Here is a 24,211-nt window from a genome sequence, read left to right on the forward strand (position 1 = left end):
CGACGATGACGGAGGGGCGGCATGGAGGGGTGGCGCCGGCAGAGGGGCGGTGCGGATGGGCGGCGCCAGCGGAGGGGCAACGCGGAGGGGCGGCGGCATGGAGGGGCGGCACCGGCGAAGGGTGGTAGAGTGGAGGGACGGCATGGCAGAGGGCGCGCTCGATCTGGCGCCAAGAGAGAGAGAGTACGGGATGGGATGGTATAGGGGAAAGGCGTGGGACCCACAATCTGGCTAGGCTATTTTAGCTGGCCAAATTTGGCCAGCGCGAAGAAGAGTTTAGCCAAAGCCATCCGGTTGGCTAGTCTGCTGGAGTATGATTTTGCTTCAAAATTACCAAAATTTAACTTAGAGAGTGGGATATGGAGGCTGTTGGAGATGTTCTGTGCATTTGTACTGACATTGTGAACCAAAATATTAGTCAGTCTCAGAGATAAATGTTGGCAGATAAAGATTGTTTTGGATTAGCAAGCACCTAGGATATCTCTTGGTAATTTCATCCTGATACCTCCCTTTTTCGCAACAAATGCCTATTGTTTTTTTACTTCATTTCCCTTTTTTACCTCTGTATGAAGCTTGTTGAATCAGGCCAGAAACTGGCTGGTTCTCTCAAGATCTGCTACGCACAAGCTGGTAGCTGGGAGGAACCATCCAGCATGGCAACTTTTAAGATTTAGGTACCCTGCTTTATTTATGGCGAACAGGTTCTATCTTTGGTACCAAAGGAACAAGATGGCGAGAATTTCAATGATGCCCTTGTTCGTGTGTGTTGCTGTGTTGGTGGTGGAACTGAGACGGGTAATGCCGACAGTGACAGTGATATTGAAGTTGTAGCTGATTCTGTCTCTGTAAATCTCCGATTCCCTGTAAGTACTGTGACTATTTTTGAGAATGCTTTAGATCCTTAATGATATTTCTCTTGTTCATTGGAGTGTTGGTTTATGCAGTCTGAAGTTATTTTCTATGTTGCATCCCTGACATCATAGGTCTAAATTTACTCTTGCTTGAATTATCATCTATACATGTTCATTATAATTTTTAACCTGGATGTTTTTGTGATCCTATTTTGCTAACCATATGATGTTTGATTCATAGTATGGCTGACACTCCTTCACGCAAAGTTAGCTATGGAGTATTCGTATGAGTTATGATATCTGTAAAATGTCTTACGAAAAAGATATTTTATCTTGACAGATGACTGGTTCAAGGATCAAGATAACTGGCCAGTTCAAACCCTGTGTTCACATGGGTTGTTTTGAATTAGAAGCTTTTGTGGAACTTAATCAACGTTCAAGATGGGTTTGATTATCTTCCTCACATCAATTAGCATGTTTCTCTTTTTTTTCCTTGTCAAACAAAACTATATTGTTTTCTTGTCTGCAGTGGCAGTGCCCAACTTGCCTGAAAAACTACTCTCTGGACAACATAATCATTGATCCATCATAGCGCTTTGGTGAGTTTATAGTGGAAATGAATTCCATCATGCATCATCCGCTGCTCACGTCAAAATTGGAAGTTTGATTGAAATTGAAACGATGTGACGGAAAAGTTGAAAGTTTGTGTGTGTATGAAAGTTTTGATGTGATGGAAAAGTTGGAAGTTTGAAGAAAAAGTTAGGAACTAAACCAGGCCTTAGTCATCTATAGATCCAAAGTTGTGGAGATGATTCATCTGAAATTGATATCAAGCATGATGGTTCCTGGAGAGTCAAAGGCGGAGCAGAACTGAAGGGACGCAGTGGCATTTATCTGATGGCGCTCTCTGTATGCCCACAGATATAGGGTCCAAGCCCAACATAGGAATTGCAAAGCACGAGATTAAGGGAGAAGAACCGTTGTTTGAAGATACAGGTGGCCGTCTTTAAGTTGGGAATTATAAGAAACAACAATGGCCAGTGGGAAATTAACAAGAGAGTGGATTCTAACTAGATGCCACCTTCTGACAGCAAAAATGGAATCTATAATCCATAACCAGGACAATTTGATCAATTAACCAGCAATGTGTACGATCTTGATTCTTCTTATGCACATTTTCCTCCAGCATCAATAGAGCAGGATATAATAGTTCTAAGACCTGGTGCTGTGATTTTCAGTTCAGCACATGACAATGGGAATGCATTTCCACCCAAGTACCCAACCCACCTGAAGCTTTAGGAATATGTGAGGAATAACCTAGAGGAGGCCCAGATGATCAGGGCAATGTTGGGTTCAGTCAGTGTGTGAAAGAAAGTGCCTGCTAGGCGGTTTTAATTCACAGCCGAAGTTACTTGTACTGCAATTTCTGAGCATAAAGTCAGAGAACTACTAGTAGTGTTTAGTTCCAAGGTTTTTTTTCCAAACTTCCAAGTTTTAACTTTCCATCACATCAAACCTTTCATACACGCGTAACTTTTCAGTCACATCGTCTCCAATTTCAACCAAATTCTAAACTTTGGGCCAATCTAAACACAGCCTAGTAGTAGAAAACTGTGTGAAATAGTAGTACCAAATTGCACATGGCACAACGCAAAGCAAACATAAGAAAGAAATTACGGACGGTAAGCAGAAGCAGAAATCTGACAAACTTAGTAACTTGAAGCAAAACATCAGTCGAAAGAAAGAAAAAAGCTGACACAAGTAAGAGGCAACAGTACTACTGCAAACAGTACATACTCCTACTCCTACTCTACTGATGTAATGGCGCGGGACGTCAACACGACTCCTCTTTGCTTCTGGTTGACCGGTTGGCCCCTCTCGCCCACTCTTCTATTCTTCTAGCTAGACTGGTTGGCCTCTAGCCCACTCCTCTTTGCTTCTGGACAGACTTAACTGGGTTGGCCCCTCTCGCCCTTCGGGCAGGCTCTTCAGACTGCACGGAAGTCTAAAAAAAAAGAAAATTGTGTGAAGGAGTAAGTAGTAAGAATTAAATTGTCAGATCGATTAACCTAAATTAAAAACACAATTAGTTAATTGACTGAGCAACTCAATTACCATATATAATAGCGGAGTGAGTAGTAAATAGATCGAGATACAGTAGTAGTGGCAATGGCAATGGCTTACCTGCTAGGGCGGCGCCTATGAGCGACCTCTTGTTGGCGAGTCTTCCCATCTTTTTGCTCTTGCTTCTTCAGCCTGGTCAGAACAGTCGTTTTGTCACCAGCCCATAAGCCATCCTCGCCCATTATCTTGGCCTTCTTTTTCTCCCAATACATATGGGCTGCAACACCCAACACTTGCTTAGCCATCCATCCTGGGCTGTGCTTTCCAGGATATTCTAATTCATATTGAGCTTTGACAGCCATAGCTTTTGACGCCTTTTCAGGGTCGGCTTCTTCTATGAAAGAATTGTACTGGGCAAGATCCACGTATTTAAGGATGTTTGTGGCCATCCTGCTGTGGCCTGCATGCAAGCATAAATAATACTCCAAAATGATCAACAGAGAGTTTGCAGGTAGAAATAATGGGAGTAGTATAATTTACTTTTGTACTCCAGCCTAGCCCTGCCCAACAGAGAATTCCCGTACGAAATTGATCAGACAACAAAATGATGAGACAACAATATGGAGTAGAGTACTAACACTAGTAACTTGTAACTTCGATGAGTATTAACTACGTTCTGCTCAATCATATTCAGTACTAGTATAAATTGAGCAGTTTGGGGTTCAAATTTTCAATCACAACCTGCTTGAGTTTTTTTTTTCTAAGATAGTATGGTACTAGTATAAATTGAGCAGTTTGGGGCTCAAATTTTCAATCACAATCTGGTTGAGTTTTTTGTTCTAAGATAGTAAGGTGCGCTCAAGAAGAAGGAAAAAGAAAACAGTGGGCGGCATGGTTAGTTATATCAAAGCATTAACTAACTAACTAGTTAATTATCTCTCAGATGGGCGTCTTCTATCTAAAACTTAAAACATACAAATTAATTAATGGATCAGGGGACAATAGATCATGGGACGGACGGCTTGGTAGGTATTCACAAATTAAAACAATCATCATAATCTCAGTTGGCAGGATCAGATAGCTTTATCAGCCACTAGGCTAGGGTGGATGAAGATCTAAGAAACTGATGATGTAATTAAGAAGAGGACCGTGTGCAGTGCACATATATGATCGATGCACAACATTTGCAAATGCTGATAATTCAATCGAACGTAATACAATAGGAACACGTGTATGCAACAATAAGCAATCTTAATTAATGGGAATTCACAAGATTTATAAAAGAAAAGCAAATAGACCAATACGAACAGATCGAGCAAGCAAGCAATAATCGATTCTACATTGTACATGCGGATACGAACAGATGGAGATCTTACCTGCTTGCAGATGAGCTAACAGATATCGTTTCTTCAGAGAGAACAGAATGTTTTTCCCTTTATCGGTTCCAAGATTGTTAGCGGTTGTTGGTAGTTGCACTTGCACATCATGCGGGCTGAGATCTGGAGAGGATGAGATTCTCTTCTGGAGCTCTTCAAGGACGGACATGTCGCCTTCCATGGCCACCATAGCCATCTCTTTAGCTTCAAGAACGTGAATATTGGCAATGATGAAACCGGCGATGTTGCCCTTCTCCTCCTCCTCGCCGATGGAGGCATTCGGATTCGGACTATCAACCTTGAACTTGACAGTGGTAGGTTTCTTCTCTTGATCGGCTGGGGCGGGGCCTTGGAGTGCGATCTGAGCTTGACCTTGAATTTGAAGGGCGCGGACAACGACTTGGTCGGCTGGGGCGGGGCGGTGGCCGTCTCTTGGTCGTGCGGCTGGGGCTGGGCCTTGGCAATGGTGGCGCTGGCGGACGGCTTCTTCTCTTGAGCCTCCTTGCCTCCTCTTGTAGTGGTGGTCATCTCACGGATCTGAGCCGCGGCGGACGGAGGTATGTAGCTGACGACATAGACCTTGAGAAGCGCTCCCGGCCCCGCCTGCTGAAGAGCCTCTTTCAAGCCGGTGGCGCTAGAAACTCTTATGACTCTCCCAGCCTGAACCTCGTTGTCAGGCGCGCCACGAAGAACAGTTGGGATTCCTTCTTGCAGAACCTCAAGTGGTATATCATGCTTCAACGCCATCTTCATGTCCTTATTGTTATGCTTGGACTCCACCTTCTTCTTCATTGTGCTTGCCATGCCCTGCAATTGCATTACATGCATCAATTAGTAATGCCATGATCACGGAAGAGCAGAAAATAGGAGACGCACGCTCGTGTGCGCAACTGCGCATATCATCAGAATCAGAAAACAAAAACAGAGAGAATATATGCCGGATGAACAAAATCACCAATCGATCGAACGATCGACAACAAGTCCGGCAAAACCGAGATGACCCATGGAGTCGGGTGTGCTCGGTAGCCTCCTCCTTCACCAAGAAAACCACCGATCAGAAAGACAACGAGGCAGCCATTGGCGAGCAGACACGAAAGAACAGAGCAGAGCAGAGAGAGAGATGCAATGCACCGCGCTGACTAGCTACAAGTAGTACTAGAACTGAACTGACACGGAACGTACTATTACACGAAAACGACGTGCAAAGCGATAGAACCAAGGAGCGAGCAAGACGTACTCGTCGAGAACGTTCCAAGCAAGCACGGAAGAAGCGCGAACAGAGATCACCATGGACTCGCGGTGCTCGTCCGCACGGAAGAAGCGCGAACAGAGATCACCATGGACTATAGTAGCATAGCAGCAGCAAAATCACCAAAACCCCGAGACGAGAAGAAAACTAACCATCGCCCAGAAACCAAAAGGGTCCCAAAAAACAAACGAACGAACGAACGCACGCACGCTACCAGATCGGTGAGCAACCCTTCAACCTCAGACGCACGCACACACGCTCGCTACCAGATCGATGAGTAACCCTCCAACCTCAGACGCACGCACGCACGCACGCACGCACACACCCCATCGCACCATCAGTGAGAGCTATCGATGTTACAGTACACGAACGGACGCGCTAGCGATCTAATCACCACGAAACGAATCGAATCACAGGCAGAGCAGAGCAGAGCAGAGCAGCGCACACAGAGAGAGAGAGCGAGGTCGAGGAGAAGAGAGAAACGAATCCAACTTGACAAGAGAGGAGGAGGAGGAGGGAGAGATTTCCTCACCTTTCGGCGCGCGCCTCACTCGCCTCGCCTGGTACGAGGGCCGGAGCCCGGAGGTGAGGTGGAAGACGAAGGCGATCAACAAGATGGAAGCCCCCACCTCCTCTCCTCCTCTCCGTTTTTATAACGTTGCTGTGCTGGCTCAATGTGGGCCTCACCATTTACAATCTCTACCATTCGTATCTACTCCAACGGTTCAGATCTCTCGCTGTGCGTAAGCCTTATGCCGGGTGTGGTATTTTTTACTCTAGTACGAGTATTTCTTTTTTACTGTACGACTAAATGACCTTCGATTGTGGCCGTCCGATTTGCTACCAACGGTTCTGCAAGCCCGCGATTCCGGCTGCCATGCGACCCACCCCCACTACGACTACGGCCTCATCCCGGTCGTCCGATTTGTTAAGGACGGCTCTGCCGGTTTCCGTAGCCCGCCCGCAACCGCAATTCCGCCTTCTCTAGGAGTAGAGTAGGGGCAGGACCCCACCTCTAGCTTAGCCGTATCCGATGATCCGGTCCACACAAAGCTCGTGCGCTTGGTCTATGGGCGCCTTATTTCTTCAGTTCTCACTTAAAACAACCCAATTTCCATAAAAAAAAAGTACCCAGCAATTATATGTACCGCCGGAAAGCTATTAATTAGAATCAATAACTTATACGATCGATACAGAGCATATAAATATACCTGTTCAAAAATATTTTTTTAAGTATAAACACTCCAATGCAATAAGATTTACAAACTCTGGAATCTTCCACTCTTTAACATTACTAAACAACTTTTTTTTAAAGTAAATTATAGTATGGACCATATTTTATTGTTAAAGTTTCACTTTAGATCATTCTTTGCCCAAACATTTATTAACCAACCCGAGCATCTCTAAAATGGTTGAGACCTGACTACACCATGGTCTTCATAGGACAAGAGGTTGTAGCAGTCTTACCGTCTCTACGTGTAGTCGAGACCCTACTGCACCTCGTCTTCGCAGGACAAGAGATCGTAGTAGTCTTACCATCTTTACATGTAGTCTAGACCTTACTACACCCGGTCTTTGCTGCACCAGAGGTCGTAGTAGTCTTATTGCCTCTACATGTAATAGTCTTACCGTCGTAGTAGTCTTACCATCTTTACATGTAGTCTAGACCTTACAACACCTAGTCTTTGCTGCACCAGAGGTCGTAGTAGTCTTAACGTCTCTACAAGTGATCAAGATTCGACTACAATTGGTTTTTGCGTGACCAAAGTTTGTAATGGTCCTACCAACCTTACTAGCGGTTGAGATCCGACTACATCGTTGATCTTCGCATGGCCACGGGACGTAGCGGCCCTACCACCTTTACAAGTGGTCAAGACCCGACTACGATATTGGTCTTCGCGCTTGTTGGTATTTCTTAACGACATTACTAGAAATATAATTCCCAGCAATAGCGTAGAAATACTCCTGGTATATTATGGTTACAGAGTTCATCCGCAAGCGCACAGATATATCATTGTAGAATTTCACTCGAGAGTATTCCAAGGGTATCGTATTTATTTAATCCCGTGGGAAAATTATAGTAGAGAGAACATGACTAATAATTTATATGTTACTTGTAATAATCATAGTCTAAGCAGGGGTTAAGATAAATCAAGGGTAGAGTAACACACAAGCAGGGAGCTACTCATTTTCATACTAAAATATCTAAGCTAAGTGGAAATAAAATAAAAAGAGAATCTATTCCTATACTTCTAATATACATAGTATACATACATTCTAGCTATATGATTAACTAGCTAATACCCTCTTTCCGATGCCCTCCTAGTACTTCGAGAAGCCACACCTGGTTGTCGAGTTCCTTACGACAACCCGTCATGACCATACAACCGGGGCTAAATACGGAGGAGTACCCTCCCCAGGAAATTAACTTATGACAATATACACGCGCGGAGGAATACCTATACTGAGCTGTCTCCATCAGCGGCCCACCTCTCATCCGCAGCATATAACCCCAAATAATGATATCCCGTAATCTAGACACCACGTCTAAATTACCAGATACTACTCTAATATTATCATAATGACATAGAGTAATTGCATAAGCAAACATTATACCTGTACTTATGCATCTCCTAGATAAGCTAGGAGTATAATTAATCAGTATAACATGAACATAATGTAAAGTTGGCATTCATATACTCGGAAAGTATTTCAATACCATAAATGTATAAAGAAGAGTATTCTAATAAAAGTACAAAGCTTACAAAAGAGGAAAGGAAAGCTATTAGAGCCATACCCGAACTCTTCCGAAGGCTTCCGGACTCCGATTTCTATTCTATTCCTACTCCACTAGCTTAAGAACACTAAACTAAATTTGAGAGTATGAGAGAGCTTTGCTTGGAGTGTGTGAGTGAAGTGAGAAGAGGAGCTCCTTTTATAGGCAGGTAATGACGGTTATGACGGTTGGAAAGGTCGGTAATACCCTCCAACCGTCATTGGGAATCAATCCTAGCCGTCCATCAAAACCCTGCATCCATCGGCGCCACGGCAGGTTCGGCCGAACCATGGGCTAGGCCGACCTGGCCCAAACTCGGCAGGTGGCCTCCTCTATTGCTCCCATACACAGACTTGTGAATTTTGGCCCAGTTCATCGTGTCAATTCTGAGTTCTTGGCCCATTCATGCATAAGTCTGATTCTCAACATCGTCCAATTGTTTTATCGTCTGATTTGATGTCGATTCTCCTCCACTTTATAGTTATTCTCTGCAAAAAGTTAGTAAACCTAAAACTAGTGGAATATTATTATTCTAACATAAATATGCATTGCAAGCATAACTAGTTCTCCTCTATTTTGGTAATATTGACGGTCAAAACTAATTGCTAACGACCGTTAACAAAACCCCTCCAAGCTTAAACCTTTGCTCGTCCCGAGTAAAGGACGAAAGGAAACAAAGACTTGATTGTAGATCAGGAGTTGCTACTATATTATATATCTCAAAGATACAGGTGCAAGATATATGTACTCTCTCTCAAATTAAATAATATTTGGCACGGTGGCTTACCCTTACCCCTGATTCCCCCGAGACACTACTTCTCCTTGCCTTGGTCGGTTGAGAGACTGAACAACAATTAGAGCACTAATCACCCAATCTTTATTCAACTTTTATTCTGGAAGTTTTCAAATGATTTTGCAAAAGAAAACCAAGTTCCTCAAATGATTCACTCAGTCTCTCCAAGTGTATCAAAATGAATTCCTCACCATTTGCCTTTTTATTCCTACTCTAAGGATTGATATGTGGGGCTCGGTAGGGATCAAACATGGCATACTTGCATTCACATTTATTACTAAGTTAAAAACTCAGAATAAAGTCGATGACTAAACATACTTAAGATCAAGATCGTGCAAAGTGTGTGTGTGTGTGATATATGGTGGAAATGTAATATGAAGAAAAATAAAGAAAACGCTTCTCCTTCGTGCTTACTTCCTTCTCCCAAAAATCCTTCTTTTATTAATGAGGAGAGGGCATGGCTATTTTCTCTTTTTTTTCTATATCATGCTCATGCTTTCTGGAGCATAACTTTATTAATTTTTTTTCATAACCATGCCTTTTCCTCCTTCTTCTTCTTTTTTTCAGAAAGGATTTTCTTTTCAGGAGAAGAAAGCACATAAAAGCATGGAGAATTTATTTTGGTGGTAGTATGGAAATGGAATGGATAATTGCTAGCTCCCTGTATAGGAGTTTAGCATGTGCATATATGTGGGTGTATGATCTTGATTATAGAGCATGAGAAGTATCTACACAAGTCACAAGAATTTGACAAAGTTCAATGGAATAGCAAGTAACCAAAATGTATATGGTTTAAATCGTGATGGCACATTTTTAGCTCAGGTAGGAATTTGTATAAAATGAGGAACATTTTAAATTTATGATTTTGAAAAATAAAGCATCCGGAATTCAAGTCAAACTTAGACTAGGATCATAACAACTCTTATTTACTATCTCATATCTCGCAACAACTTAGACTTAGATTAGCAAATGCAGCTCATTTACCTCAGGTTCCCAGATAATTGTTGGCTACTCATATTTAATTTTTGAGAGAGCACTTACCTATGAACCCATACATGAGAGATATAAACAGAGCAATTATTCAACATTTCAACAAAGAGAACTAGTTTGTCTTAACTAGCATGACAAAACCTAACCTATCTTTTTGGTATTTTCTATTTTGCAAATTTTTATGTTGTTTTCAAGTTTATAAAATGCAATCGGAAAGCAAACATGCAATTGGAAAGGAAAATATGCAATGTGATACAAGTTACATTAGTGGGGGAAAGATGTCTCCCCCCAAGCTTGGCTTTCGCTCAGGGTCCTTGGTAAGAATTGAACCCCTGAAAGCGAAAGTACGCTTGAAGGTCATCATGCTGTTGCTGCATCAAGTTGTTGATGTTGGTGAACTGAGCATCAGCAGTCTGTTGCCATTCTTGCATTGTGTAATGTGTTCCTCGAGGTTGTATTAGATCTCTCCCGTCTGCATATCAAGGGTATTCATTCTCCTGGTGATTTCACCCAAGTCCCAACGAGAGGAACTTGAGCGCCATTCACCTAGAGATGGAGTCATACCACTCGATCTGGGGGGTTGATTGCTCATGTCTCCCCACTGTATATTATGAGGGGCATGCCGTCGGTCCTCACTAGCACTTGCCCAGCTTGAGACTCCGATGCTGTGGCGTGGAGCCTGGGTCCATCCGGGTGCATCCCCAGTTGGCTCCCAACCTGCCTCATACATCTGCATGGGTGTTGAGGATGATGAACCTTCTTGTTCATTCCTTGCCATGTTGCGTGTCTCCCTGTATGTTCCACCTGCACGAGATTCTTCTATGGTCCGCAGGGGAATGGTTAGTTCATGGCAGTTGTACAAATGATATCCCGCATTAGGCAACAGGATTTCATTTGTACAACCGGGGAAAAAGTATATCAAAGATCCATCTACTCCATGTTTAAGAATATGCCCTTGCACTAGATAATTCTCATGAATACAGGGACGACAGCCGAGATATAAGCAATCTGGTCATTGATGACCCCTAGTCCCTTTGCTATCCGAGTAATCAAGGAAGTGCACTCAACAGGAGCAGAAAATCTTATACTTTCTAACCATTGCCTTATCATACATTTCACAGAAGCAACTTTGATCTTTCTAACCATGGTAAACATGATAATTAATTAATCCCCCCTAATGGGTCTAAGATTACCTCTAGGAAACAGAGTCATAGCAATCCATATGTGCATAAGCCTAAGTGTAGGATTATGGATATTATTCGTCCTAGGTTTCTTGTAAATTGAAGCACCAGAAATGTCTTCCCAAAACCTATTTTTCTCGAACCCGGAAATTCCTTTCTGGAGATCGATTTTACAGGAATCGTGAAAACCAAGAAGTGTACTTAATCCTTTCTATGAAATTGTGTGTTCCTTATGGAAAAAGCGAAAGGAAATACCATCTTCTGTTGTTTCTTTCAAGGTGAACAGAAATTGCAAAGTAAGTAAACGAGAACCATGCTCATTTACCACAACAAATCTCTGCCAACCAACAGCTTTCCATATAGCATGAAAGTCAGTATCCATACCTATGTTTTTCAGCAGCTCCGGAGAGTATTCTCGCGTGTGAGCATACTCCCGGTCTCTCAGCATGTAGTAGGCTTGTCTTTCCCAATCGTCGACAAGGTCAAGGTCGGCGTCGCTCAAGAGACATTGCGGAACGTCGGCGTCCTCCATCGAGACATCGGCTGATGAACGAGCACTTGACTCGTCATGATGACTTGATGAAGAGCCGGATCCCTTGAACAGACGAGACAATCGCCTCCTCGTTTTGCACAATGGAGTAAGAACGGACTAACTTGGCGGGGGTTAGAATAGCAAGAATTTCACCCGCCGGTTAGTTTCACCAAAGCAACTTGTATGTATGCAACTAAGTATTTGAATTTTGAGGGAAACTATCAAAGCTGAATGAATTAAAGAGCAAAGTTTGGAGAGGGAATGAAAATGTGTTGGAATGGGGTGAATTCCCTCTCACAGCCGGCAGGCTTAAATAGGGCAGCCACAACAGTCAAAAATGACATGTTGGCCCCATTAGCCGTTGCCCTGCCAAAAATGGCATGTAGCCGTTGCCTAGCCGGTTCGGCCGAACCAACCCCTGGTGGGCCCAACCGGCCCCACTTTTGACCGTTGGATTCAAACGGTCAGTGTGGTCATGGCACAATGAATTTTCGTTGAAAATTTTATTTTAGTTTGCTCTGAAAAATTCATTTGAATGAATTTCCTCAAAATTCAAAATCCTAAATGCAAATTTTGAAATTCAAACATGTGCTGATACAAAAATTCAAATTGATGAAAATAAATATGCGGATACATACAATTTACCTATTAGTGAAGGTCGCGTCATTGTGGGTCTGACGTGCAAGACCGTACCTTCTTTCGGTTCAGTTCGCGAATTTTCCACCCATCTCCGGAGGTGATGGAGTGGGTGTCTTTGGTTTTTACTTCCACACCTTCTTTGGTTTTGGTGTGGAAGACGGCTTCTTCTGAGCCGGCTGCTCTAACTTTTTGGCCGGTATACTAGATTTTACCAGCGTCTTCCAATGACAGTTGCTGGGAAACATTGTTTTCTTCACTAGGAAATTCTGCATGAACTTCACCAGGCTGTCCGTCTTGGGTGGTTCCACTTCGACCACTTGGATGTTTTGCGGGTTTGGCCCAAACTTGATTCTGACCATGGAGCACTGTTCAGTCCTTGGCTGACACTCAAACTTTTCTTCCTTCTCGTTGATATGGAAATGTATACTTTCCGTTCCCACGTCAATGCTAGCTCCGGCGGTGCTAAGGAACGGACGCCCCAAGATCAACGGCGTTTCCTTTCCCGTGTCCATGTCCAGCACCACGAAATTAACTGGGATGAAGAAATCCCATATCGTGACCGGCACAATCCTCCACTATGCCTGCCGGGTAACGGACTAATGAATCGGCCAGCTACAGGTGCATCGGTGTTGGTGCCAACACCATGAAGTTAAGTTTGTCAAAGACGTCCTTTGGGATGACCTGACACTTGCTCTAAGATCACACAGGGCTTGCTCGAACTGTTCTGTCCCGATTGAGCAGGTGATCGTAGGACACCCCGGATCTTTCTTCTTGTCCGAGAGCTTGTGGAGTGTGACGTTGCTGCACTGCTCCGTCAGCTTGACCACCTCCGTTGTTGGGAGCGGTCTCTTGTTGTTAAGGATATCCTTGAGATATCATGCATATGTTGGCACTTGCATAGCATCCACAACGGCACGTTGATGTGGATTTTCTAGATCACTTCAACAAAACGAGCGAACTACTCATCCACTGACGGTTTCCTACTCCGTTGAGGAAATGGCAGCAAGCGTGTGTCGCAATACTCCTGCGGCATAGTTTTCTCTGGCTGAACCTCTTCATCAGCCGAATTACCAAATGGCGCTTCCTTAGTGATACTGCTAGTCCCTGCAGGGTTAGGATATGGCGGAGCATGAGTGGATTTACCTCCCCTCGTTGTGATCGCCTTGACATTTTTAATGGAGGATTCGGGCTGCTCTGGAATCCTCCCAAATTCAGTTGCAGGTACTAATGCAACTAATTGAGCCAGCTGGGTTTCAATCATCTTGTTAAAGCTTAGTTGGTTTTGAAATACAGAAGCAAAGCCATCTAGCTTGACATTTATGTTCTCTAAGACCTTGTCATTAGCAGCTAGCTTTTTACTTAAAGCATCTGTGATTTTAGCTTGCGCAAAGACGAGATCTTTCAAGGAGGGTGTTGACGGTCATTATCGACCAGTTTCGACCGTCAATATTATCCAATATATGAAGACTAGCTATGCTTGCAATGCTTAATTCACAAATAAAATATATACTTCCACTATGTGCTATGCTACTAACATGTATGCGGAGGAAGCACTCATAAATGAAGAGAAGAAGGTGGAAATATATCGATCAATCAGTCGAAAGTCTGCCGGTGACCTGCAATTGTATGAGAAGGCCCAAAAGTCCAATTTAACAATCACAAATGGGCCTAGAATGCATATCACTGATTTAGGGGGTCCGTCTGCCAGTCTCTTGGAAGAAGCTGGGGGCCAGAAGAGCCCATAGGGGGTCGACTGACCCCTTGTTGAGCCCAATCCAGCCGCATTTTGGCTAGGAGATAAGGGAGGCCGAGGAGGAAGCAGCAGGCCAAAAACCAGGCCTGTTGGGCCAAAAACCTAGGGTTGGTTCGGCCAAACCTTGATCTCAGCTGTTGGCTCTCCCCTTTGGCGTGGAGGCTCCGGATGAACTCCTGATGGCGGTTGCGGGGCATTTTTGACAATTCCTATGCTCTACAACCGTCATTGGGAGCTATAAAAGGACCTCACCTCCTTCACTTTCAACACACACTCAAGCAAGGATTGAAGGTCCATTTCTCCAAAGTTAGAATTAGTATCATACTAGTGGAATAGAATTAAAGTAGTTCCGAGTCCGCGGAAGCTTCGGGAAGTTCAGTAAAGTTCTTAGCTTTTCCTTTCTTCTTTTGTAAGACTTCCTTTTTATTAATATAATGTTTCTTCTTTATACAAGTTTAATACTTTATTCCAATCATAGAATATGAGTATCATTCTTAGTTTATTTATAATCAGTATAATCTTAGTAGTTAAACCTTCTAGGATATGCATTGATGCTGGTATAATGTCTAATTACCGGGTCATAAGTCTGCTCTGGCTAGGCCAAGAGCTATGGCCCGGGGACTCAGATGCTCTGCACCGATTGCAAGCCTATAGAGTAATAAGTAGTAACTTAAGCATGTGGTTTAGGTTATCACTTATCATTATTTGGGGGTATATTCGACGGGAGAGTAGCAGGCCGCTGATGGTGACAGTTCAGTATGGGCGTCTTCCCCGCAGTTTATATTTCTACATACAATTTCCTGGGGTTGGATACACCTATGTATCCTACTTCGGTTGGAGGATTATAACAGGTTGTCGTAAGAAACTCGGCAACCCGGGGTAACTTTGCGATGCATCGGGAGGGCATAGCTGAGTTCTGGCTTAGCTATGTTGTATACTAGAAGTACATGAGTGAGACATTTCTATTCTATTTCCACTTAGTCATATTTAGGATAAGGAGGAGTTAGCGGAATCCTTAGCTGTGTGTCACTCTGCCCTTAAGCTTAACTTACCCATGCATAGATCTTGATGTATATAAGTAATATATAAACTATTAGCATAGTACTCTCTTATCATATCTTCCCTTGGGATAAAATAAATACGATACCTTGGAATACTCCCTGGTGAAATGATATATTGGTATATCCGTGCGCTTGCGGATCACATATGTAACCATAACATACCAAGGTTATTTCTAGTGCTATTGCTGGGAACTATATTTCTAGTAGTGTTGCTAAGAAATACCAACAAGCATTTCTGGCGCCGTTGCCGGGGATGATAAATGATTAAGAGTTTACTACTCGTTAATAATTTCATATTTATCTGTGTATAGTCACTGTCCTTTGTAGTCAAACATTGTTTGTTTTCTCTTTTATGTGAAAACAGGGTAGTGCATGACTGGTTTGGATTTGCTGATCAGTTTCAAAGAGAATCCAGAATCACACCTGAGAAGAACCAGACCCAGAGTCATCTCTCCTCAAGTGACTTTATCACTAACCAGATAAATCATACCAACGTCATCAACACTTAACGATATGGCTGAGAAGACCCTTCACGAGTTCGCTGCTCCCTCCGCTGACAACGTGCCCGTTGGACTTTGAGTTGGCATGGGAGATGGTGACTTTGATATGAAAACCAGCCTAATCAAGATGGCGCAAGCTTGCCCGTTCTGTGGCAAGCCTAATGAGGATGCAAGTGCTCATCTGCACAAATTCCTAGAATCGGTAGCACGGAGTCACTCTAGATACTATCAGGCTCTGACTGTTCCCGTTCTTCCTCCTCGGGAGAGCGAAACAATGGTTCTACGCCAACCGTGCAACGACATTCCTCTCAAGATTCTTCCCGATGGGTAAGACCAATGCTCTTCGTGGAAGAATATCCAGTTTGCAGCGGACGAGGGATGAAACCATTCTTGAAGCCTGGGAAAGGCTGCAGGAATACGTCACCGCCCGTCCTCATCATGGAATGCCCGAGTGACTCATCCTGCAGAGTTTCTTCAACGGATTAACCCCCTCGTCCTGGGATCACCTGGATGCTGCTGCTGGAGGGACATCCTTCTCAAGAACAGTCAGATGCCAACCGATTGAGAAGATGCTCTCAAATATGGGGTGGAATGAGGAATGACTCCAAACCCGTCAATGTGGCATGTACACCGTCAAGTGGACGAAAATGCTAGCCACTCAGTTCGATCTCCTTTTGAAGAGATTAGACAACAATGAGAAGGATGCCAATCAGGGTACCGTTAAGGCTCTAGGCTCTCACCCGACATGTGAGGTCTATGGCAGTACTGGTCATTCTAGGATGGATTGTCCGGAAACCCGTGAGGACGTCATGGTCATGAACAACAAAAACGGGTATCGTCCACAAGGAGGCCGAGGATGGAGCTTTGCTCCATGGGGTGGATCAAGAACGAACCGAACCCACAAAGAGGTCAAGGAAAAACCCCGAAGGACGGATAGCCTCATCGTTTTCATGATGAGATTCTTGGAGCAGGAAGAAATGAGAAACCGTCAGTACCTTAAGCCGGCATCCAAGAAGCCGAGAATACAGGCCGGTCAACCTGTGTTCCCAGTTACGAAGAGGCCGCCGCCCGCACTTAAGACAAAGAAGGTGTGGCTGGTTAAGGAGAAGGCACTCGTTCCTGTACCTCTGGAACTGGGTGCCTCATCGAGCTAAATACGTCGGAGGTACGGTCGTGCTCGTCAGACCTGAAACGACGCCGCCCTTGCCAACAGGTAAATTGGTAGTTATCTCATATTTATTTTCCATTGCATCAAAGCATGTTTGAATTTTTCAAAAACATGTATTGAGAATTGGATTTGAGGCAATTTCTTCCAATGAATTTTTGTGAGCAAAATAAAATGCAATTTTTGGCAAAATTTTGCACAGCCACCTCCACACTAGCCATTGGAACCCAATGGCTAAATGTGGGGCCGGTTGGGTCCACCAGGGGTTCGGCCGAACCAGCCTGGCACCGGCTGGCTGCAAATTTTTTTGCAGGGTAGCAGCTAGTGGGGCCCACATGCCATTACTAGCCGTTATCCATACACTATATATGAAGCTCGGCTGGGAGAGGGAAGTCACACCACTTTAACTCATTTTCACTCCCTCTCAAAACCTTGCTCTCAAAATTCATTCAAAGTTTTGCAAGCTTGCCTAAAATTCACACAATTTGCTGCATTTAGTTTAGACACTTTGCATATACAAGTTTGCTTTAGTTCGGTGCAAGGCTAATCGGCGGGTACATGATTAACCCCCGTCCGAGTAGTCTTGTATTCTTGCTATTTGCTGTAGCTATGAAGAAACGACTTTCGGGCATATTCAAGAGATGATCAAGCACACGGACAAGCCGACACGATAAGCGGAGTACACCTTCTTCCGCAGATGCATCCATGGAGGAGGCGTACGTTCCACCGAGGTTGTACGACAACTCCGATCTTGACCTCGTGGGCGACCGGGAAATGCAAGCCTATCATATGCTGAAAGACCGAACGTGTGCTCAGACCTGAGCATACGACTCGACCTTCTGAAAAGGATAGGTATGGATGCTAATTTTCATACTATTTGGCGTGCTATAGGTTGGGATAAATTTGCATGTGTAGACGAGCCGGGTTCCCGTTTGCTTACCATGTAGTTTTTATGTACCTTGCTAGAGGTAGGCGATGGTGTTACTTTCCAGTTATTCCTTGTCGGCACCCGGGGATGGACTTCCCAAATACCCGGAGCGTACACCGTACTAGTCCCATGATCAGTGGCTAGTACACGCATCCACAACCTTGTCATCATATCCACACATAATACACATACAAATAGATAACAAGGTTCACATATCTTAGCGAGTGCACAAGTCATACAACATAGATAGGGCCGACCGGCCAAATGAACAAGTTTAAACGCAGCGGAATAAGAGTAGCAAAATATAAAGTTCTTCGGTATGCCCATCTACCAAACCACCACAGGCAATCGACTAGGAATCACCCTAAAAAGAACCATCCTCGAAACCTCCGGTACCCGGTGCAAAGTACTCGTCACTAGGCATCTCATTTCCTGCATCAAGCTCTAAAAACAACATGAGGTGGGTCAATACAAACGTATTGGCAAGTCCTACCCAAACCTTGGGAAGCCTATGTCTATTGCAAGCTGAGATCAAATGAGGCTATGTTTGTGGACTAAATTTCATCATAAAGCAAATTTTGATTCACAATAGTAAGTAGTAATATATTGCAAGGAAATTTGTAAAGTAATAAGTAAACAATAGTAGTAGTAACATAAGCATCATATTAATATCATCCTTGTGCCCTCCAAGGCAGCAAGTAACCATTTTACTATCAGCCCACATTAGGCAAAGTCATCACCGATTTCCCACCATGCCAATTTCACAAAACATTTATTAAACCACCAACACTATACTTGTGTCATTTCACCAAGTCGCTCATGACCGTGAGCACGACTAATTGATTAGTTCAACACCCTGCAGAGGCTGTGCACTGTACCCACATGACACAAACTAGCAACCATGTAAACCATGTCACGCGATACCAAACGGTACCCGATTTGCTAGCATATGACGAAGTTACTACATTACTCAAGCCTAACCTTGCATGAGCACAGCAAGTGTATACCCACACTAGGAGCAACCCTAGTGCCGCTAGTCCAGGGGTCCCTCACTGGCACTAGCATCGTGAAGCGAACCATCCGTTCCCTCAACGAGGCACTTAACCGTTATATTGGATATGCTTAGACGCCTAGGCACAAACCGCACTAGGTTGGTCCTATAAACCATCATTCCGACTAGTCCATACCACTACATCCTCCCAATGCAAGGTTAGACATTAAGCAACTTAAGGTTACCCCATAAATAACACATGTGGTTGCACTGTAAATCTTAGTTGGTGACACATAGCTCGGTCCTTAATCGACTCGGGCGAACACTCCCCTATCGGTATGCAACTACCACCATATGCACACCACTTGCCGCCCAAGCCTAAAATCATCATTTTTCAGGTTTCAACTTCACAAATAACAGAGACGACACCTCTGTCCAACATTTTCAAATAACCCAAATTTTGAAGAGTGAATGATCCATCGTTTGTAACATACAAAACTCTAAGCATGGCTAAGCAATAGCTATATTAGTAGCACAAATGTACCCAAATTGGCACTTGGATAGTGCCACAGCCATTCCTAGATGTATCAACAGGAAGGTAATCAATAATCAAGGAGGATAAGTGCAGCAAATAGGAGTTGTTCTACCGAAATCCCACATTTTGCAATATCGCATGCAACTTATAAACAATATAGCATTTGAAAAAATATAGAATTCAACATGTTCAAAGGAGGAATTAAATAGGACTTTCCTTGCTCAGTGAACTCCTCACAAGTCTCAGGTTCCTGCTCGCACTCCTCTACGGCTGCAACTTCGTTGTCTATTCAAATTTAAACGAAATTCGAATGAACACCAAATAAACACCAAAAATTAAAAATAATCAAATATGCATGGTTCTGGTACAGTAGATGGGCGATGATTTTAGATGAAGTTAGGTGAAAGAATCATTTAAATCCGAGTTCGTATGCCATATATATAAGCTTTCAAAGTTTAAAATCCTGAAATTTGCAAAGACTACTACTCACTGTTTGAAAATTCGAATTTAGCTGTACATCTGCGTGATTTTTCTGCAAGATTTATTCCAACCATTTTAAAGAGAACATCATGAGGATCACACTGAAATTTGGTTCATTCAAATCGGAGTTAAAATGAATTCCCTGTGATTTTTCAAAGTTTCAGCATTTTACAGTGTAAAAATAAATCTCGGAAATCATTTTTCTAGTTTTTCCTTTATTTGACAGTGGGGCCTACATGTCGGGTGGAGCTTAACGTGAGTGAATACATAATGCAGAAAAACTCCCCAGTTATAGCTATTTACGGATGGGTCCTTTTCAGATCAAATCTCCTCACAGAAAATATGCATTGGTATCCCTGTGTGATTTAAGAATTACAAATAGGTCATCATCTTCTTCCTACAAACAGATCGATACAGGAAACATGGCTGCCATGGGAGGTCTCGCAGCCAGGCAGCGGGCGAAGCGGCTGCAGCGAATACGTCCTTAACCAATCCTCTGAATGGAGCCTATAGCAGATGAGAAAGCTCATCCCGGGCACGGTTTGGGTGGAAGCGGTGAGGGGAGCTCCGGGGATGGTGTTCTGCTCCGGCGGCGAGTGGCGTCAGCCGGGGTGCTTCTCCGACGATGGAACCTGTGGAAAGTCGAGGGGGAAAGTCTTGTTGTGGTCCTAGGAGTTTGGTGGCGAGAGGGATTGAGCTATAGCTCACCGTGGCAGCGGATCGATGGTGAAGGCGGCGGCGGCGGTGTTCTGGCCGACACAAAGAACGTCGAAGAGGCAGCGTTGCCCGGCGGTGTTTCATCTGAGGACAAGGGTAAAATGGGTTCAGTGAGGGATGCCAAGAAAGATGACGCGAACGGTTTCTCGCGAGGCTCACCAGAGGGAAATCAATGGCAGCGTGGGCTCGCCGGCACCGACGCGGGCGCTCGCGTTCCGGCCGTCCCAAGGGACTTCCTTCCATGGGCTCGGTCTATGGTCTCGTCTCTGTCTCTCCGTTCTCGAGCAGCGTGGCGATGGAACAGGACATCTGGACGGATGAAGGAGGAGATTTGATCGGGGCGCGGAGATTTGGCCGGAACGACTTCGTCTACTCTCAATGGAGCCGTACTCGTGTGACGATTGGGGAGAATGGCGCGAGGTGGATGATGGGACGGAGACACGGTGTCTAGGCCCACCTGCAGAGACTTCTAACGGCTAGTCTTTGCGGAGAAGGCTCGGCTTGGCGTGGTGGAAAACTGAGTGGTGTAGTTTTCTTCTCCAAAATAAGACGCATGCCACATGTTCGACGAAATGCCTACAAGGACAGGGAGAGAGGAAGAGAAGGTGGGAAGGCTGGGTGGTGACCTGGGCTTGCCTACTGACTAGATAGTGGGGCCAAGGAAGGCTGGACCCAGTGGAAGTGGAATAGGGTAGGGTGAGTGAAGGTCAAGTTGAATTCTCTCAAATTTAAATCACATACCCACTTTGTCTCTTTGACCGGCTATTTCGAGTGTGTTACTCTGAGGTGAAATTTTTGGCAAAAATACTATGAGTAGAGGAGATCATGATGATCTATATGGCAAAAAAAAAACAAGGGCAGAGGAGTTATGGTTTTACTGTGGTAGATTTTGAAAGAGGACTACGTGATATGTTTTTATTCCAATTTTTGACTGGTTTGACTAAATAAATTGAGGTACCAAATAAGTTGATAAAATAATGCCAATTTAACAGAAGGTATATCATAGTGTATAGTAATTTTTGAATTTTTCCAGGATTTTTGCACACACAGATTAATTATTAAAATTATTCCAAGCTAGTTTCAACGCATATGAATGAGATGACGGATGCATGAAAAATCCAAAAACGAGCAAAATAATCTCAGAAGACAGAGGGGACCCCATTTCACTGATTATAATATGTATTCAAGGTTTTACAATTTTTGGGTCTATTACATTCCGCAAGGAATATCACTTTTCTTGGAAAGACCTTAGCTTGCATCTAGGCTTTGACAAAACATGCAAAGTTAATTTCAGGAACGCATTTCCTGATTTTTAACAAGCGTATGTTTTGGCAAAGTATTTCGGGTCTCTCATCCTGTAAAAATACTAGAACTAGTGACATCCATTATCCTACCTTGGGGTTGTTGCATAGGTTGCTTGGTTTCGTGTTGTTTCCTAGAGCTGATATCCGAATAGTACGAACTTATCCTTTTGAATACCATGGATAGAAAAATCAAAGTTTCACCCATTCAACCCATGATCAAGCAATGGTTAGAAAATGTGAAGTCCTCTAGTCCTGTTGAGTATATTTCTTTGGTGACTTGTTTAGCATGAAGAGTTGGGATTATGCTTAATGTGCAAATATCTTGTATTCCTGCTACCCGCTCTAATGTTGATGAGGCCTATTTGGTTCAAGGCCACACACTCAAACATGGTCCAAATGATTTTTGTTTCCCGACTATACAAATGAGATCCCGTTACCTAACCCGGAGTTTCATTTGTATAACTGCTGAGAACTAACCATTCCACTCCAAGTGGAGTTGCCTCATGATGTCCCACGCAGGATAACGCGGCGAGAGAAGCACTACAAGAGACATCTTCCACTTCGCCACCAGTGCAGATGTACGGGGGACAGTTGGGATCCAACTGCGGATGCCCCTGTTGGACCCAATTCCTGCAACAAGACGCCGGAGGTTCATCCTTGCAGAGTACCAGCAACGGCCGGTGGCATGAGCCATAGGAGCTGCACTGGGGATACTCGCGCTCCTTCAATTCAAGTGGTCCACCTTCATCCTCTTGGATGCGTCGCTCAGTCTCCTCTCGAGGGGATCTGGGAGAACTCACCCGGAGGATGGATACACTTGAACTGTAGGTAGGGAACGAACAACACACCTTGGAGGATCATGTGGTACAGTCACGGGAATGGCAGCAGTCTGTTGATGCACAGCTCGCGAACATCAACACTATGATGCAACAACAGCAAGCTATTGGCAAGCGTTTTACCGCTACCAGGGATTTGATATCCACCATGAGCCATAGCTAGAAGCAAGCTTGGGGGGAGATGCTTCTCCCCCCACAAAGGTAACTTGTATCACATTGCATATTTCCCTTTTCAAATTGCATGTTTAAATTTTTGCATTGCATTTATAAACTTGAAAACAACATAAAAGTTTGCAAAACTAAAAATACCAAAAAAAGATAGGTTACATTTAATATGCTAGGTAAGACATGCTTAGTTCTTCATGTTGAAATGGTGAATAGTTGCTCTGTTTTATATCTCTCATATATGGTTCATGGTTAAGCACTCTCTAAAATTTGAATAAGAGTAGCCAATAATTATCCGGGAACCTGAGGTAAGTGAGCTGCACTTTGCTGATCTGAGTCTAGTTTGTTGCGAGATATGAGATAGTAAATAAGAGTTGCTATGATCCTGTTCTAAGTTTGACTTGAATTCTGGATGTTTTATTTTCCAAAATGAAATTCCTCATTTGATATGAATCCACACGGGCGAAGATGATGCGGCGAAAACCTCGGCACACGGGCACGGGTTTCGCCAGAGTACCGAACCTCGTTGTCGGGAGGCCTAGCGGGCCGCTACGTCCTCAGGGGATTTCGCCAGATAGATGGGCCGAGCCATTTAAGCCCAGTAGCGGCCCGTATGTGTAAAGGACACAGTGTGCCCTCAATAGGCGGGTTTGGCGAATCCAAAATTCCGAAATATGGCTTGCAAAATTGTCTGCTCGAGCTCACAAGTTTCTGCACATTATTTGTAGTTGTTTCAGAAAATTCCATAGGCCACATATCAACACCAATTGAGCTTTAACTTGGTGGTGTGCCTATTTTCGTGCTCCTGGAAAAGAAAAAAAGAAAAGTTGATTTCCACTAGTGCATTAAGCTCACGGCGCGCTCTGTTGAGCTTATCAGCCAGATCAGTTTTGTTGTTTTTGCTGAAACTCGCTGAAGCTTGCCTGCCAGTCCTTCCTTGCAGTTTACTAGTGTCATATTCCGTTGAGCCATCATTGTTGCCACTACTGTCTAGGACACGAGTACACCAGCAACTAAGGGCATGTAACTTGGGATTTTTATTCAGCATTACTATCTGTCATTGGATTGTGTACTTATACATACATACATACATAAATACATACATACATACATACATACATACATATATATATATACATACATACATACATATATATATATATATATATATATATATATATATATATATATATATATATATATATATATATATATATATATATATATATATATATATATATATATATATATAGACACACACATATATACATATATATATAGATATACACATGTCTATATACAGATATACACATGTACATATACAG

The 24,211-nt window shown here is 43.6% G+C and overlaps 1 protein-coding gene, 1 long non-coding RNA gene, 1 other non-coding gene and 1 pseudogene across 4 annotated transcripts; 1 reads left to right on the forward strand and 3 right to left on the reverse strand.

Moving 5' to 3' along the window:
* LOC107278154 (E3 SUMO-protein ligase SIZ2-like) overlaps positions 1-2,270 on the forward strand; it is a 40,467-nt pseudogene extending 38,197 nt beyond the window's left edge.
* A 243-nt stretch (positions 2,271-2,513) lies between these two features.
* On the reverse strand, positions 2,514-6,169 carry LOC107277059 (uncharacterized). Of its 2 annotated transcripts, XM_066312152.1 has the most exons (4): positions 6,073-6,169; positions 4,292-5,098; positions 3,036-3,375; positions 2,514-2,856 (listed from the first exon to the last, which is right to left on the reverse strand). In XM_066312152.1, exons 2-4 carry the CDS (start codon positions 4,485-4,487, stop codon positions 2,754-2,756), a joined length of 639 nt encoding a protein of 212 aa, XP_066168249.1. In that variant the 5' UTR covers positions 4,488-5,098; positions 6,073-6,169; the 3' UTR covers positions 2,514-2,753. The 2 variants fall into 2 exon arrangements, 1 of the variants encoding a protein (XP_066168249.1); XR_010742369.1 differs by lacking the exon at positions 6,073-6,169 and having other exon boundaries at positions 4,292-5,250.
* A 9,934-nt stretch (positions 6,170-16,103) lies between these two features.
* LOC112939761 (small nucleolar RNA R71) lies at positions 16,104-16,210 on the reverse strand. Its single transcript, XR_003243631.1, has one exon. It is a non-coding gene; the product is annotated as a small nucleolar RNA R71 (small nucleolar RNA).
* A 3,967-nt stretch (positions 16,211-20,177) lies between these two features.
* LOC136357480 (uncharacterized) lies at positions 20,178-20,889 on the reverse strand. The gene is made up of 3 exons (XR_010742785.1): positions 20,741-20,889; positions 20,573-20,665; positions 20,178-20,496 (listed from the first exon to the last, which is right to left on the reverse strand). It is a non-coding gene; the product is annotated as an uncharacterized lncRNA (long non-coding RNA).
* Positions 20,890-24,211: the final 3,322 nt, after the last annotated feature.

Source organism: Oryza sativa, chromosome 7 (assembly GCF_034140825.1).
Source record: "Oryza sativa Japonica Group chromosome 7, ASM3414082v1".
In the NCBI taxonomy this organism is placed as follows: Eukaryota; Viridiplantae; Streptophyta; class Magnoliopsida; order Poales; family Poaceae; genus Oryza; species Oryza sativa.